Consider the following 13620-nt stretch of genomic DNA (forward strand, 5'->3'; position numbering starts at 1 on the left):
GCTTCCTAATGGAGGATGCCTGGTCCTCGCATGCAACAGCTCCTAATGTCTTGCTTCCATTGCTGCAAAAGCAGCTTAGATCACAAACTGTAACAGCTCAAAATATGCTGGAAAGTGGTTTCCATGGTTGTTGTTTTAAAAGGATAAGCTGATACATCTTATAGCAAATCACGTTAACTCCCTCGATAAAACAGCTGCACTGGCTTCTGGCTCCTTTCCAGGCACAATTCAAAATGCTGGTTAGGACCTTGATGTGCTAAACGACTCATGACTAGAAGGACCAGTTGCTCCCATCTGAGTCTGCTTCATAGTTCAGAACTTAAGGGCCCTGCGTGGGTCACACTCAAAGGCCTTTTTTGGCCCGGCATCCTGTCCCAGTGGCCAACCAAAGGCCAATGGGAAACCTGAAAGCAGGGCATGGAGACAACTGCCATCTCCCCAAATTGGAGAGACAACTGGCCGGGCCAAAAGAAAGGGCTTTCTGGGTGGCTGCATCCAAATTTTGGAACACATGAGGTTCCTTTCACATTCTCCCTTGCCGCTTTCCATTGGTTGCTGAATACATTCCTGTTCTCACTCCTACTGTGCTGGAAAAATGAAGTTTTCTATGGCAAACCCTGTTTAGAGTCCTATTTTAGTATGTTGATGTTGTTCTTATGGCTGTTGAAATATATAGTTGTTTTATCGTGGATGTCAAGGTGTTTTTTTTAAAAATTAAAAAAATACTATTGTGAGCCATTCTGAGTAAAAGGAATGCATTAGATGGGAGGCTATGAATGTTTGCATGAATAAATAGATAAATAAATAGCCTTGTCATTTTGCAGTACAAAAGAAAACACACTCTTGTTGAATATTTTAATGCAAGCACTTTATATACTTTAAATCAATTTACACCCATGCACACAAACAACATCTGCTCAACATTCCGTATCATCACTTTTTGCTTTTTCATGAGAGGTAACAATCATTTCATTTATAGGCCCGCTGGTTTTCAGCAGTCATAGTGACTCTGGCAAGTAGCCTTAAAACCTGATGCAATGCTTCTTAGTCACTCAAGAAAACTTCATGCACAGTTGCGACATACGCATCGTCAGGGGGCGGTTTCCTTTGGCTCCCAGGCTGCAGGAATTTCTTTATAGCGGGAAGATTGCTTGCCCTTGCTTTGAAAGCCTAGAGCAAAAGATGAACAAATAAAACAAAGAAGTCCCCCCCCCAAGCAACAGAATAGCTTCTTGAGTATAAACCAACATCCTTTTAAAATGATTTTTGAAAATGCAACCTGAAGAGTTGTTTAGAAAGCAATTATGCCAATATAAAGCAACCATCAGAAAGAGAGACATGCCCTGCACATAAAAAAGCTAATTCCACATGGTCTGGTGGCTGCTCCCCCCTGAATGGATCCCACTCTGTGGTGCCAACAGCTAAATCTGGCAAAAAGGTCCACTTCTTTGATAGGGAAACCAGATGCTGCAATCAGCTGCATAAGTGGAAGCCTCTGGGCATATTGCTGGAGCTATGTGGGAACTTCCCTAGGGTGCATCTTCCTGAGTACATGTTCTTGCCACCACAACACCCCCACCATAAAAACTCCACTTCTTCCCATTTGTCCTAAGGATAGTGGAGAAATTTGCATTTTAAGCATAAATAGCATAATTCATGTTCCATGAAACAAGAAACTATCCTTCAGCATTTGCACTTCTTTGCATTTTGCTATGCACTTCTCCAAATGAACTTTTCCCCTCCACAAAAATGGAATTTTTTAGGGGAAAGTGCACAAAAATTGCACTCAGCAGTGGCCAGAGGATTGGAGAAGATCAGTTTACATCCCAATCCCAAAGAAGGGCAGTGCCAAAGAATGCTCTAACTACCGCACAATTGCACTCATTTCACACGCTAGCAAGGTTATGCTTAAAATTCTACAAGGCAGGCTTAAGCAGTACGTGGACCGAGAACTCCCAGAAGTGCAAGCTGGATTTCGAAGGGGCAGAGGAACCAGAGACCAAATTGCAAACATGCGCTGGATTATGGAGAAAGCTAGAGAGTTCCAGAAAAACATCTACTTCTGCTTCATTGACTACGCAAAAGCATTTGACTGTGTCGACCACAGCAAACTATGGCAAGTTCTTAAAGAAATGGGAGTGCCGGATCACCTCATTTGTCTCCTGAGAAATCTGTATGTGGGACAAGAAGCTACAGTTAGAACTGGATATGGAATAACTGATTGGTTCAAAATTGGGAAAGGAGTACGACAAGGCTGTATATTGTCTCCCTGCTTATTTAACTTATATGCAGAATTCATCATGCGAAAGGCTGGGCTGGATGAATCCAAAACCGGAATTAAGATTGCCGGAAAAAATATCAACAACCTCAGATATGCTGATGATACAACCTTGATGGCAGAAAGTGAGGAGGAATTGAAGAACCTTTTAATGAGGGTGAAAGAGGAAAGCGCAAAATATGGTCTGAAGCTCAACATCAAAAAAACTAAGATCATGGCCACTGGTCCCATCACCTCCTGGCAAATAGAAGGGGAAGAAATGGAGGCAGTGAGAGATTTCACTTTCTTGGGTTCCATGATCACTGCAGATGGTGACAGCAGTCACGAAATTAGAAGACGCCTGCTTCTTGGGAGAAAAGCAATGACAAACCTAGACAGCATCTTAAAAAGCAAAGACATCACCTTGCCAACAAAGGTCCGTATAGTTAAAGCTATGGTTTTCCCAGTAGTAATGTACGGAAGTGAGCTGGACCATCAAGAAGGCAGATCGCCGAAGAATTGATGCTTTTGAATTATGGTGCTGGAGGAGACTCTTGAGAGTCCCATGGACTGCAAGAAGATCAAACCTATCCATTCTCAAGGAAATCGGCCCTGAGTGCTCACTAGAAGGACAGATCCTGAAGTTGAGGCTCCAGTACTTTGGCCACCTCATGAGAAGAGAAGACTCCCTGGAAAAGACCCTGATGTTGGGAAAGATGGAGGGCACAAGGAGAAGGGGACGACAAAGGATGAGATGGTTGGACAGTATTCTTGAAGCTACTGGCATGAGTTTGGCCAGACTGCGGGAGGCAGTGGAGGATAGGCGTGCCTGGCGTGCTCTGGTCCATGGGGTCACGAAGAGTCGGACACGACTGAACGACTGAACAACAACAACAAGTGAAGGTGAGTTCCCCAAACAAGTTCTATTAGGGGAAATTACTTGCAAAAGTGGATGTATTAGGCTAATATACTGAATACAATAGTCTCCGTGTTAAGAAATACGCGCACTAGGAAAAAAAACAACACCTGGTGAAAAAAACCTGGAAAGGTGGCACTTGAGATTGGAAAACAGACAACTTGAATCTGACAGATTCATCTATCCCTACTCCAATCACAGCGTTTCTAAACTGTTCAACTAATGAAGATAATCTGGTTCAATTCATGTACAAACCAGCATGAAACCCTTTAAGGCAAAAGGTTTGAAATAATTCAAATGACTCCGTAACTTGGATTCAGAGCAGACAGCAGCTTGCCAGCATCGTGAATTCTGAACCAGAAACACACTCTCTCACCCTGCTGCCTTCTTGATCTCTGACGCCACCAACTTGGTGTTCTCTGCTGCCTTGCCAGCTGGCATTGATCCTTTTACCATGACCTCTTTCAACCCCTGCATCCCCTTTGCCAGGACTTGTATTCACAAGCAGAAAAAGTAAACATAATAGTACCAGATGGGGATGTTGGCAAACGCTCTTGGGGAGACGGTGAACCCCCAGGACCTCTGAGCATCTCCCAGTAGGCACATCTCTGGAATGGCATGTCCCTTCACTCCAGAGTGCCTCTCTGCGACACTTCTCTTATGAAAAGTGCACACAAGTCTTCTGGCATCACACAGCAAGAAGAAGGAAAAATCCGTAGATCTAAACTACGTTTTATTTACATTCTATACAGACAATCCATAATCACGTCTGTGTTCTCCAAGCTCCGGCAGAACAACTGTCACATACTGCAAAAGTGAAATTACAGTACAATAACATGCTCAGACGGAAGAGATAAGACAGTCATCCGTTCCCACACTCTTCTCAGACATCTCATGTGATTTATACTAATCATATCAGCAGCATTGGCTACATAAAATCCCAACAACCTCTCCCATTGTAGGTAACCGATGCTGCATAAGTAAGGGCAGCATTAAGTGACATAAACAAACAGTTGGCATACACATAGTATACTTCTGTTGTACCTGTTCCATTTTTGGAACTCTGTGTAACTGGATTGACCAGTTCATACCTCTGGTTACCTTTCTTCTATGGGATTAGAGCTCTAGAGCTACCTTGGTCTGAGGAAACAGTGTTGACTCTTGCAACCTTCGGGTGTGGTTTCTTGTCCTTTGAGGACAAACCCTGGACCTTATTCAATGCCTCAGGTTCTGAAACCTGGTTTGAGATGCAAGCCATAGCTATATTTGCAACATGTTAGCAAACTCCTGAGCATACCTGTTGGGTGGTTTACCCTTCGTAGCTCTCTCAGATCTGCATATCAGGCGCAGGTCTTTCTTACTGACCATCTCCTCTTTGGGAGAATAGCGACCTACAGTGAATAGTGGCTCCTCCAATTCCAGTTCATACTCCAGTGATGGTCTGGACATTGTTTGTGCACTCCTTGCAATAACTGTGTCACCTGTATCAGAACTCTCAGTGGTGCTTCCATTAGTGTTTCCACTGTCACTTTCAGTGTCAACATCTACATCTGAGGTGGCATTAATGGGATGGCTGTGGAGAATATCTTTCTCCTGTCTATCATTATAGTCCCTTGTGTAAGGGTCAAGCTTAGCCTTAGCTGAATTCTACACACGTCAATCCAGAGGTCAGAACCAACACATTCTGAGACACGACAAGAGCAGAATTCTGCACGACGCGCTCAACCAACAGTTTACCTGCAGCTGAGGGAAGGGTGCAAGAACATCAGATTTTAGCTCCTCTACCATTAAGATTGCTTCAAGCAGCTGTACGTCTGCCCAGCTGAGGCGATTGCCAACGAGAAACTCTTGTCCAGGCTGTTTCAGGGCCTAGAAAACAACAATAAAGAATGTATTTTAAACATTGCTGTGGAATTTTGGGGTAGTGTGGCCGACTTCTATTCAAACGTCATATATGCTACACAGAACTTGATAGCTCCCTCCCCACCCCTCTATCTTACAGGTGTATTTGGACCAGGTGAGACAGGCTCAAATAAGAGATAATGCAGGTGAAACCGCCCCCCCCCCGCCCAGCTGTGATGGAATCACCAGAATTTGCAGGGTAGAAGATTCTAGCTACCTATTCTCATTTTCAGCTCCCCCCCCCAAAAAAACCCAGTCACTCAGCACACCATACTTTGCCCCTTCTGGGTGTTTCAGGGTTGTTGTTTTTTAAAAAACTGCTTAGTGCCCCCCCCCCACCTAAAGAGCTTTTGTTTTTGTGGAAACCTCAGGGGTTCCCCAAAGCATGCTGATACCTCCCTCATATGTCTGCGTGATGCCATTTTGGCTGCACAAAAACCAGCACTCAAAGAATTGAGATCACTATTAGTTTACAGAGAGACTTACTAGACAGAAGTGATGCCTGGTGGTCACTTGGCAGCCAAGGCTGAGAAGACCTGCCTGCTGGGACTTGAATGCTTGGAGGGAGAAATCTAGCCCTCTCCCTGTGATCTATATTCCCAGCTATGCAAATCTTTATCAAGTGATGATGTTGAAAACAGAAAAGGGACAACCCCAGGCATTGATTTAGTCCAACCATTGATTTGGTAACAAAGTTGGACAAGGCACTGCAAATAAATTCTTGCGGACCCGGAAGGAGAGGGTAAGGACTGGTCCTTGAAATACCCTGCCAGTTGGGAATTGTTGTCCAAAAGATCTACAAGGCACCAGGTTGGCACAGGCTAGTCCTGGGTAATGTGTAAGTCCATTTTGGGTTCCCCATCCCTGATGTAGATACGAATGGGAATCGTTGTTGTCATACCTTTTCGTAGACTGGGAAGTACCTGGTAGTGGCCTTCTCAAGAACAGAAGCAAGCTGCTTCTCCTTTTGCTCGGGGGGAGAGAAAGAATACGCCAGAATCATGCCCATCAGGTCCATGGTTCCTTCCACATACATGTCAATGCTGTGAGGACAAGGCAGGCATGGGTAAGGAAAATTAATCTGCTAGGTTGAACTTCTTGGGGAAATAGGAACATAAAAATGGGAGGTGGGTCTAGCTTACGTGGCCTGTTGACTTATCCTCATGCATTATTTCAATGCTTAGGGGTTATCTGAACCACCTTAGAGAGAACTGGAAGTTTCTAAGTGGAATTAGCTGAACCTTGGAGCTACTTTAAGGGAGCTGCAGAAATAGCTGCCTAGGGAGCTGCTACTGGCTAGTGGGAAGGCTGTTTGCTTCCAGGGTTTCCCATCCCTGGATATGTAAATAATGCCATTATTTACAAAGGTACCATAAGCCTCCAGGGTTCCCTCTCCATCATCCAAAAGGAAGCTGAACCTGTAAATACTGCTCCTTGACACTCTAAAGTGAGAGCACATAACAGTAGGATGTTAGGGTAAAAGCCAAGTTTAGTCATACATAGAACAAGGAGACCATTGAAATCAGTGGCCTTTTGCTCGTGGATTTCAGTGGGTCTATTGTGAGTGTGATCAACATTGGACATCACCCATAAAATGTAACACACAGGATGAACACACATACGGGGCGGGTGTTAGACACCAAACCAGAAGCCAAAATCTTCCAGAGTATCTTTTCCTTGGCCTCTCACAGCTTTTCCCCCTCTTTCCTAGGCAATGCAAAATTGTGAGCATGTGCAAATACTGTTAATGCCACTGGAGTCTTTGGGCGCAGCTATCAAGTACAGTATGGTGAACCATGATACAGTACTGTGCTCTTTCTTTCAGGTTCTTCCCATGGAGGTTATATTTCCCCGCGATGTAGTTGAGGATGGCCTTGGTCTGGACCAGCTTCAGCCCATCCATCTCGACCAAAGGGACTTGATCAAACAACAAGCATCCATCTTTAGGAAAGCAAAGGGGAAAAAAGCAAAAGCAAAGTCATTCGTCTTTCCAAAACGGTTATTCTGTGAGATTAAGGAAATGTGGCAAGATTCCTCCACAGTGAAGCACTTTCAAAGCTAGCATGTGGCCTCACTTTTTGCCAGAAGGCAAACAGCCAAGAGAAATTTCTATCTACTATCATTTAGCAACATATCTCATGCCTGGAATGTGTGTGCAACCTTCCAAACAGACTGGAGGCGTCGGAGAAGAAAAGCTCACTTCTCCCTGCTATTGTGACTAATGAGTCCAACATTCGACTCACTGAATAAGCTCTCCTACCTTTCCCAGATGCCACCTGTGTGAGTATCTAACACAAGATTGCATCAAGCTCACAACCTGAGACAGAAAAAAACAACAACCAATACTTTACACAGTTTGCAAGGTTGGGGGAAATCAGCTCAGCATAGCACAAAGTGCTTTGCTAGGGCTCCTACGTTAGTTCTGCAGAGAGACCAGCCCCTTTGGGCTTTCTTTCCCCGAAGTGTTTCCACCTCAGCTAGCTTTTTAGAAGAAACTGGTAACACTAAGAACTGATATTTGCTTTTTGCTTATTTTCCTCTTCTCTGCCCAACACCTTTTTCCCTTTTGTGTCACATCTTTCAGACTGCTAGCCTGAGAGCAGGAACTGTCTTGTTTATTTTCGAGATCTGTAAGCCACTCTGGGAACCTTTTTGCCTAAACAATGCTTAAAATAATTAAAAGGCTTCAAAAACAGTAAATTAAGTTTAGTTTAACAGTAAACTAAGCAGTAAATTTTCTATCACAGCCCTTGTTTTACATATGATTCAAACTTCCAGCCTCCCATGGGTTCTGCAGCATTCCAAGAATCAACCACACCTTTAAATCTGGACAGATTTCTACATGCTCAGGCCATTTGAATGACAGATCCTGGGGCCATTTTATAATCTACCACCCCCAAAGAATACACCAAGCAAAATAAAGGGAAATAAGCTAATTGTTCCAAGGAGGCATGTTACAATATTCTATCCCACAACCCAGGTACTCAAGCCCATTTAAAACTGCCTTCAAGGAAGAGCTTGTGGATTGCAGCCTAGATTATGTAACATGCAATAAAATTAAAAAGATCTTTTGCACTGAGGAATATTACACATTTTGGGGAGAATATTAATTATGTTTTTCCCCTCCAGGTCTCCAATAATTAATATTGTATTTGCCATCCACATCACACACTCATGACACACATTTGGACATCTTTTGCTTTGTTGTGTGGGGCAGCAAGGCAGGATAGAAATATTATAAAATATATTCCTACCAATATAGATTTTACATTTTATATTTTATATGTGGGACATTCAGAAGCAGGAGCAGAAGAGGCAACAGCATGACTTGTGCTTAATGTGTGAAAACACCCTTGGCTGGAAAGAAGAAGAAGAAGAAGAAGAAGAAGAGGAGGAGGAGTTTGGATTTGATATCCTGCTTTATCACTACCCAAAGGAATCTCAAAGCAGCTAACATTCTCCTTTTCCTTTCTTCCCCCACAACAAACACTCTGTGAGGTGAGTGGGGCTGAGAGACTTCAAAGAAGTGTGAATAGCCCAAGGTCACCCAGCAGCTGCATGTGGAGGAGCGGAGACGCGAACCCGGTTCACCAGATTACGAGTCTACCGCTCTTAACCACTAACACCACACTGGCTCCACAGAAAGAGGTTCTGCTTCATTTGCTGCTTCTTGTATGCGGGTGTTTCAGAAAACATGCAAAACCTGTTTGACCAGAGGTAACAATAGTGGGACAAAAGAAATGCGTGTGTACACCCATGGATCCTGAGGTCTCTCTCAAACTACCTTCAGCTCTCAGAAAAACTCAACAACTGTCTAGCTAGCCCAAGAGTTCAGCCACATGCCTACTTCTAGCTGAAATAAAAATAGTGACTTAAGAGTCAAACACTTGTGAGAAACGGCAGCAATCTCTGTGCATTCCTCACTGCATGCTATCTATAGATGCATGGTCTCATGAAACATTGCCTGCACCTACAGCACCAACATTCAATATAAAAACTCAGATGCACACATGAGTTGCCTACAGTAAGGAAAATAAGCAACGCCAGGTGCGAGGAAACAACCATCCATGGTAGCTTTTGCTGATCCTGTACCCTTTGTCAATATGTCATCTGGAAAGTCTGTTGAACTCCATTAATCTCTCCAAGGACAATCTTGTAGACAGTTTGCCCGTCTAGCTAAATCTGACCAAACAATTCACTTAACAACCTAGATTTAAGCCATTTATAACCTGGAAGGTTTAAGCCTATTCTTAGTGGTTTAACTGATCATATGCTGATAAAGACTTAGCATTTATAGTGCAGTTATAATCAGTTTAACCCCCTTGTCAACAGCCTTAAATGCAGGTTATAAGTAAAGCTTCAGGCATTTGCTCAGATTTAGTTAGACGTGCAAACCACCTGCAAGGTTATCCATAAACAAATGAATGGAGTCTGACTGCCATTTCAGATAACATATTTATCAAACATGTCAAATGGTATTTTCAGATTTTGGAGAAAAGGATACATGGGTAGCAAAAAGCTGTTCACTTATCTGGGCTTAAGCCCCACTGAATTTAGTGGGGTTCCCCTCTGAATAGGCATATATAGGTTTGCACCGTCAGTTTTACCTTTGATTAACTTCAAATACTGTTCTCTTGTTTTCAAAAACTCTTCTTCAAACTGGAAAAAGACAGAAAAACAGATCAAGTTATTTTCATTCCTATGTCATACCAGTTCTTTTTATTGCTTAAAGGTACTGCATTGGCCCTTCTGTAGATACAGTAATAGCTAAGAGCATGAGCTGTGAATTGTGAAATCTCCCGTTCAAAGCTCAGAGCACACAATAGTGCAAATTTCACAAGCAATCTGGTGCAAGGGGAATCTTCCAAACATAAGTAACCAACCTCCACTCCAGCTGCTGCTAATAGCCATCTGATGGACTCCATTCTTCCTCTGCCTTCAAAGTACGTCAGTTTTGGTTTCCCAGGCATACTTCCAAACTTCTGGTTTCCTGATGAGTGCCATTTAATGGGGAGGAGAAAAAGTTTAATTAAATAAATTGTGTACACAACCATGCAGGTACGATTTTGCTGAAAAGTTTGATTAGGTGGAGCAAAATGAAGAGAATACGTATTATGCACAGATGGAAAGGCTGAGTATTCTTGTGGTTACAACAGGAAAAGGACTTGGAAGGATTGTCTGATTTCCAAAGACTATGGTCCCAAGCACATTTAAGGGGAGAACACTGCGTGTCTCCCATTATTCCCACCCAACCTTCCCCCTCCACTCAGTCAAGGTACATGAGGTTTTTTTTTAGCAGGTTGGAGGGGGTTATTCCATTTTCCCCAAGCTGTGGCATACTGAGTGTATAGCTACACAAAGGAGAGGAAAGCAAGGTTCGGTTACTTGATGAAACCTGAATGCAAAATTCAGATGCCTAAAATTAGCGCCTCTGAATGGTGTGTGTTTCAAGTTACCATTTCCTTGGGAGAAAAAAATACAGTGGTACCTCGGGTTACAAACACCTCAGGTTACAAACACTTTGGGTTACAGACTCCGCTAACCCGGAAGTAGTACCTCGGGTTAAGAACTCTACCTCAGGATGAGAACAGAAATCGTGTGGCGGCGGCATGGCAACAGCTGGAGGCCCCATTAGCTAAAGTGGTACCTCAGGTTAAGAGCAATTTCAGGTTAAGAACGAACCTCTGGAACGAATTAAGTTCGTAACCAGAGGTACCACTGTACATAGATACAAAGCCCAGTCTTTTCCCTATCCCTGCACCTTTGTGTTCTGCTGAGAAAAGCAGTGAATTAAATGTTATTATTTTTATCTCTATTTATTGAATTTGTATACCGTAGATCTCAGGGCGGTTCACAAATGTGTAGATAACATTCACAAATGCAGTCTGAGACATGTGCACATCGTAGCCTTTAGCTCGCATGATGGTATCGTAATCGAAAAGCGAGTTGCACGACACAACAGGTAAATGCAGTATAAATGGAACCTTAGAATTTGGGAGAGCAGCGCTAGCCTTATAATCAGGGGAAAAAATGCAGCAACCCCCACATCTGACTGCACCCTCGGATAAGTCTCCATCCCCCTAAACCAAGTTCAAACAACAAAGAAACAACAAACCATTGTTTACTGGCTAGAGAATGAGCAGTGTGCATGTGCAATGTGCATCCCTTCCTCTCTTCACATGTTTGCCTTCAATGCTTATATATTGACTGGTTAAACAACGTTTCCCATGGTGTCTGAGCTGGGAAACTGCTTTAAACGCTGCTTGCAAACACAACATGACTAGGGTGGTTTCTCAGCTCAATATCGTTATGTCTCAGCCACGTCATCTTGCTTTTCGTACCTGACACAAAGGAGAACCCTGGAGGGAGAAAAGAACAGCGGCTTGGGAGTTACTATGAAGCAAGTCAACCGAGGCTGAGTCACAGGTATTAATGCTCAAAGGCTGATGAAAACTTAATCTATAAAGCAAATACCCAGATTTCCATTGCCCTCAAAAAATGGATGAACGAGATCACTGTTCTGCAAACATGTCACAGTTCAAGAGCTCTTTACCAGCTCTACGTGCCCAGACTGGAATGAAATCCACAGCACAACAGAAAGGTTAAATGTAATTGTAAGAGAAAAAGCAATGCAAACAGTTCCCCTGCAGACAGCTTAGGACTTGTTAAGGTCCAAGTCCAGCGTGGCAGCTGCAAAATTGTGAGCCTTGCCATTCTTTTACATGTAAAGTTTGTTTCATTGAGGTCATCTAGTTATTTCTAGCTGTTTTCACATGCTGATGCTTTCATGGCAGATCATGAGATTCAGAGGTTTGCAGCTGGACCCAGATGGGTGGTTGGACGGACAATGAAAGTCTGCAGCTGGGGCCAACTGAAAGGAGTGAAGGGTATTGCCTTGAGGTGCAAGCCATGTTTTGTCGGGGGGATCATTAGGTGTTTTGGCTTGCATTAAAAATTCCAAAACTGCACATGTTCCATTCTTGTATTATCTGCATTTAATAGTATGCAGAAAATCAACATATTCATATTTATTTGTTGTTGTTGTTTTTGCAAGCTGTACAGACATCAAATCAACAGGTTTTGTTGTATGCAGAAACCAATCCTAAATTTAAGGACATTTTGCAATTGATTTAAAATAATGGTGCATAATAATATTAAAATGGTGACATGGAAACTCAACTCCCTCCCCCCCTTTACAACACAATCCTATGCATGTTTGCCTGGAAGCAAGTCCCATGAAACTCAGTTGCACTCACTTCCAGGAAAGTGTGCTTAGGGATTCCCGCCTTAAGCAGCCAAGTCCTACACAGAAACAAGTGGCACAGAATTCAATGGTGCTTATTCCCAGAAAAAGTATGTTGTGGGATTTTTACAACCTTTGTTTCGCCCCCATAAAATGATGGTAGTCTGTTCCCAATTGGCTTTTTTCAGCAATGTGTTTCTTCTATAAGAGCTCCAACAATGTTTCTGCTCCCTCCAGCAACAGAAAACCATATGAAATCCTCCTTCTCACAACAAGAGGGAACATTCCTCTATGACCTGTGGCTTTGCTTCAAAGCAAAACATGCCATTCTGAACCACATTTCCCCCCCCAAACACATAGCAAAGCCCCTTCTCTTTGCTTTCATCCAGCTGAATTTCAGCCGCTCTTTATCTTCCCTTCCTCTCCCTTATCCTGCACTTTCACTCTTTGCCCTGGCTAATCCGCCCCATGCTTTATTTCCACTTGTGGTGCTTTCATAGATTAAAATGCAATTATTTCTCCCTTCTTTCCTTGTGTCAAAGCTCTGCAAACACACTGCGAAGTCAGCAAAATGTTACAAAAAATAAATTGCATTGCTCCAAGTAGTTAATATTTAACCCATTTCCCACACAGCAGATAATTTAAAGTCTCTTAAACTGCAATCCTATATCCACACTGAGTTCCATTGGCTGCAATGGAGCTTACGGTACTTTGAGGTAGACCTGTATAGAATTGCACATGCTAAGGCTGAAAAAGTCACTTATTTCAAACATCCAGTACTAACCTTTTGCAAAGACTTGCTTTATCCGATCTCTTTCTCTGCACAGAAAAGAAATTGTGCCTTTAAAAGTTCTACAGCCCGGGAAATTCCACCTACTCTAGTGAAGTCTCTTTCCACTGTCTTACCATTCAGTTTTAAAAAGCCAAAGCTACACCTTCTATATTGATATCAGACTGACAGGACCTGTGGCTTCCTGCCAGGTGTAAATATTGTGCCAGACGCTTCCTGCTCCATCATGCGTGAAACACCCTTCATTTTCCCTTCGCACAAATCCCTGATGACAGGCATGGGTTGTTGTTTTTTTAAAAAATAATGATGCTCAGATCATTTATTTTCACATGAAAAGCACATGAGCTGTTCCATTGCTGCACTGACCACAATATTTTATCACAGGATTACGCCCTGTTACTATTTTCGTATGGGGTAGAAAACTACACCAATGAAATTATGGGAAAAGTACTTACATTGACATCTGAAAATACCCACTTAGGAATGGCAAAAAGAGGTAGGCCTAGGAACAG

At 43.0% G+C, this 13620-nt stretch overlaps 1 protein-coding gene across 2 annotated transcripts; it reads right to left on the bottom strand.

Moving 5' to 3' along the window:
* Positions 1–841: 841 nt before the first annotated feature.
* On the bottom strand, positions 842–13620 carry LOC117043381 (glutathione S-transferase-like). 2 transcript variants are annotated; one of them, XM_033142985.1, is made up of 7 exons: positions 13564–13620; positions 9959–10065; positions 9683–9734; positions 6884–7016; positions 5977–6118; positions 4911–5042; positions 842–1170 (listed from the first exon to the last, which is right to left on the bottom strand). In XM_033142985.1, the coding sequence occupies exons 2-7, from the start codon at positions 10043–10045 to the stop codon at positions 1045–1047; spliced, it is 672 nt and encodes a 223-aa protein (XP_032998876.1). In that variant the 5' UTR covers positions 10046–10065; positions 13564–13620; the 3' UTR covers positions 842–1044. The 2 variants fall into 2 exon arrangements, with proteins under 2 accessions (XP_032998876.1, XP_032998875.1); XM_033142984.1 differs by lacking the exon at positions 13564–13620 and adding an exon at positions 13103–13301.

This window comes from Lacerta agilis, chromosome 3 (genome assembly GCF_009819535.1).
Source record: "Lacerta agilis isolate rLacAgi1 chromosome 3, rLacAgi1.pri, whole genome shotgun sequence".
Taxonomy (NCBI): domain Eukaryota; kingdom Metazoa; phylum Chordata; class Lepidosauria; order Squamata; family Lacertidae; genus Lacerta; species Lacerta agilis.

What these genes read in the sequence shown, in the direction of transcription:
- LOC117043381 (XM_033142985.1), bottom strand. Translation starts at nt 10,045, where the DNA reads ATGCCTGGGAAACCAAAACTGACGTACTTTGAAGGCAGAGGAAGAATG. An exon ending in TAGCAGCAGCTGGAGTGGAG is followed by an intron (nt 9,735 to 9,958) that starts GTTGGTTACTTA and finishes GTCTTTTTCCAG; the next exon opens with TTTGAAGAAGAGTTTTTGAA. An exon ending in ACTTCCCAGTCTACGAAAAG is followed by an intron (nt 5,043 to 5,976) that starts GTATGACAACAA and finishes GTTGTTTTCTAG; the next exon opens with GCCCTGAAACAGCCTGGACA.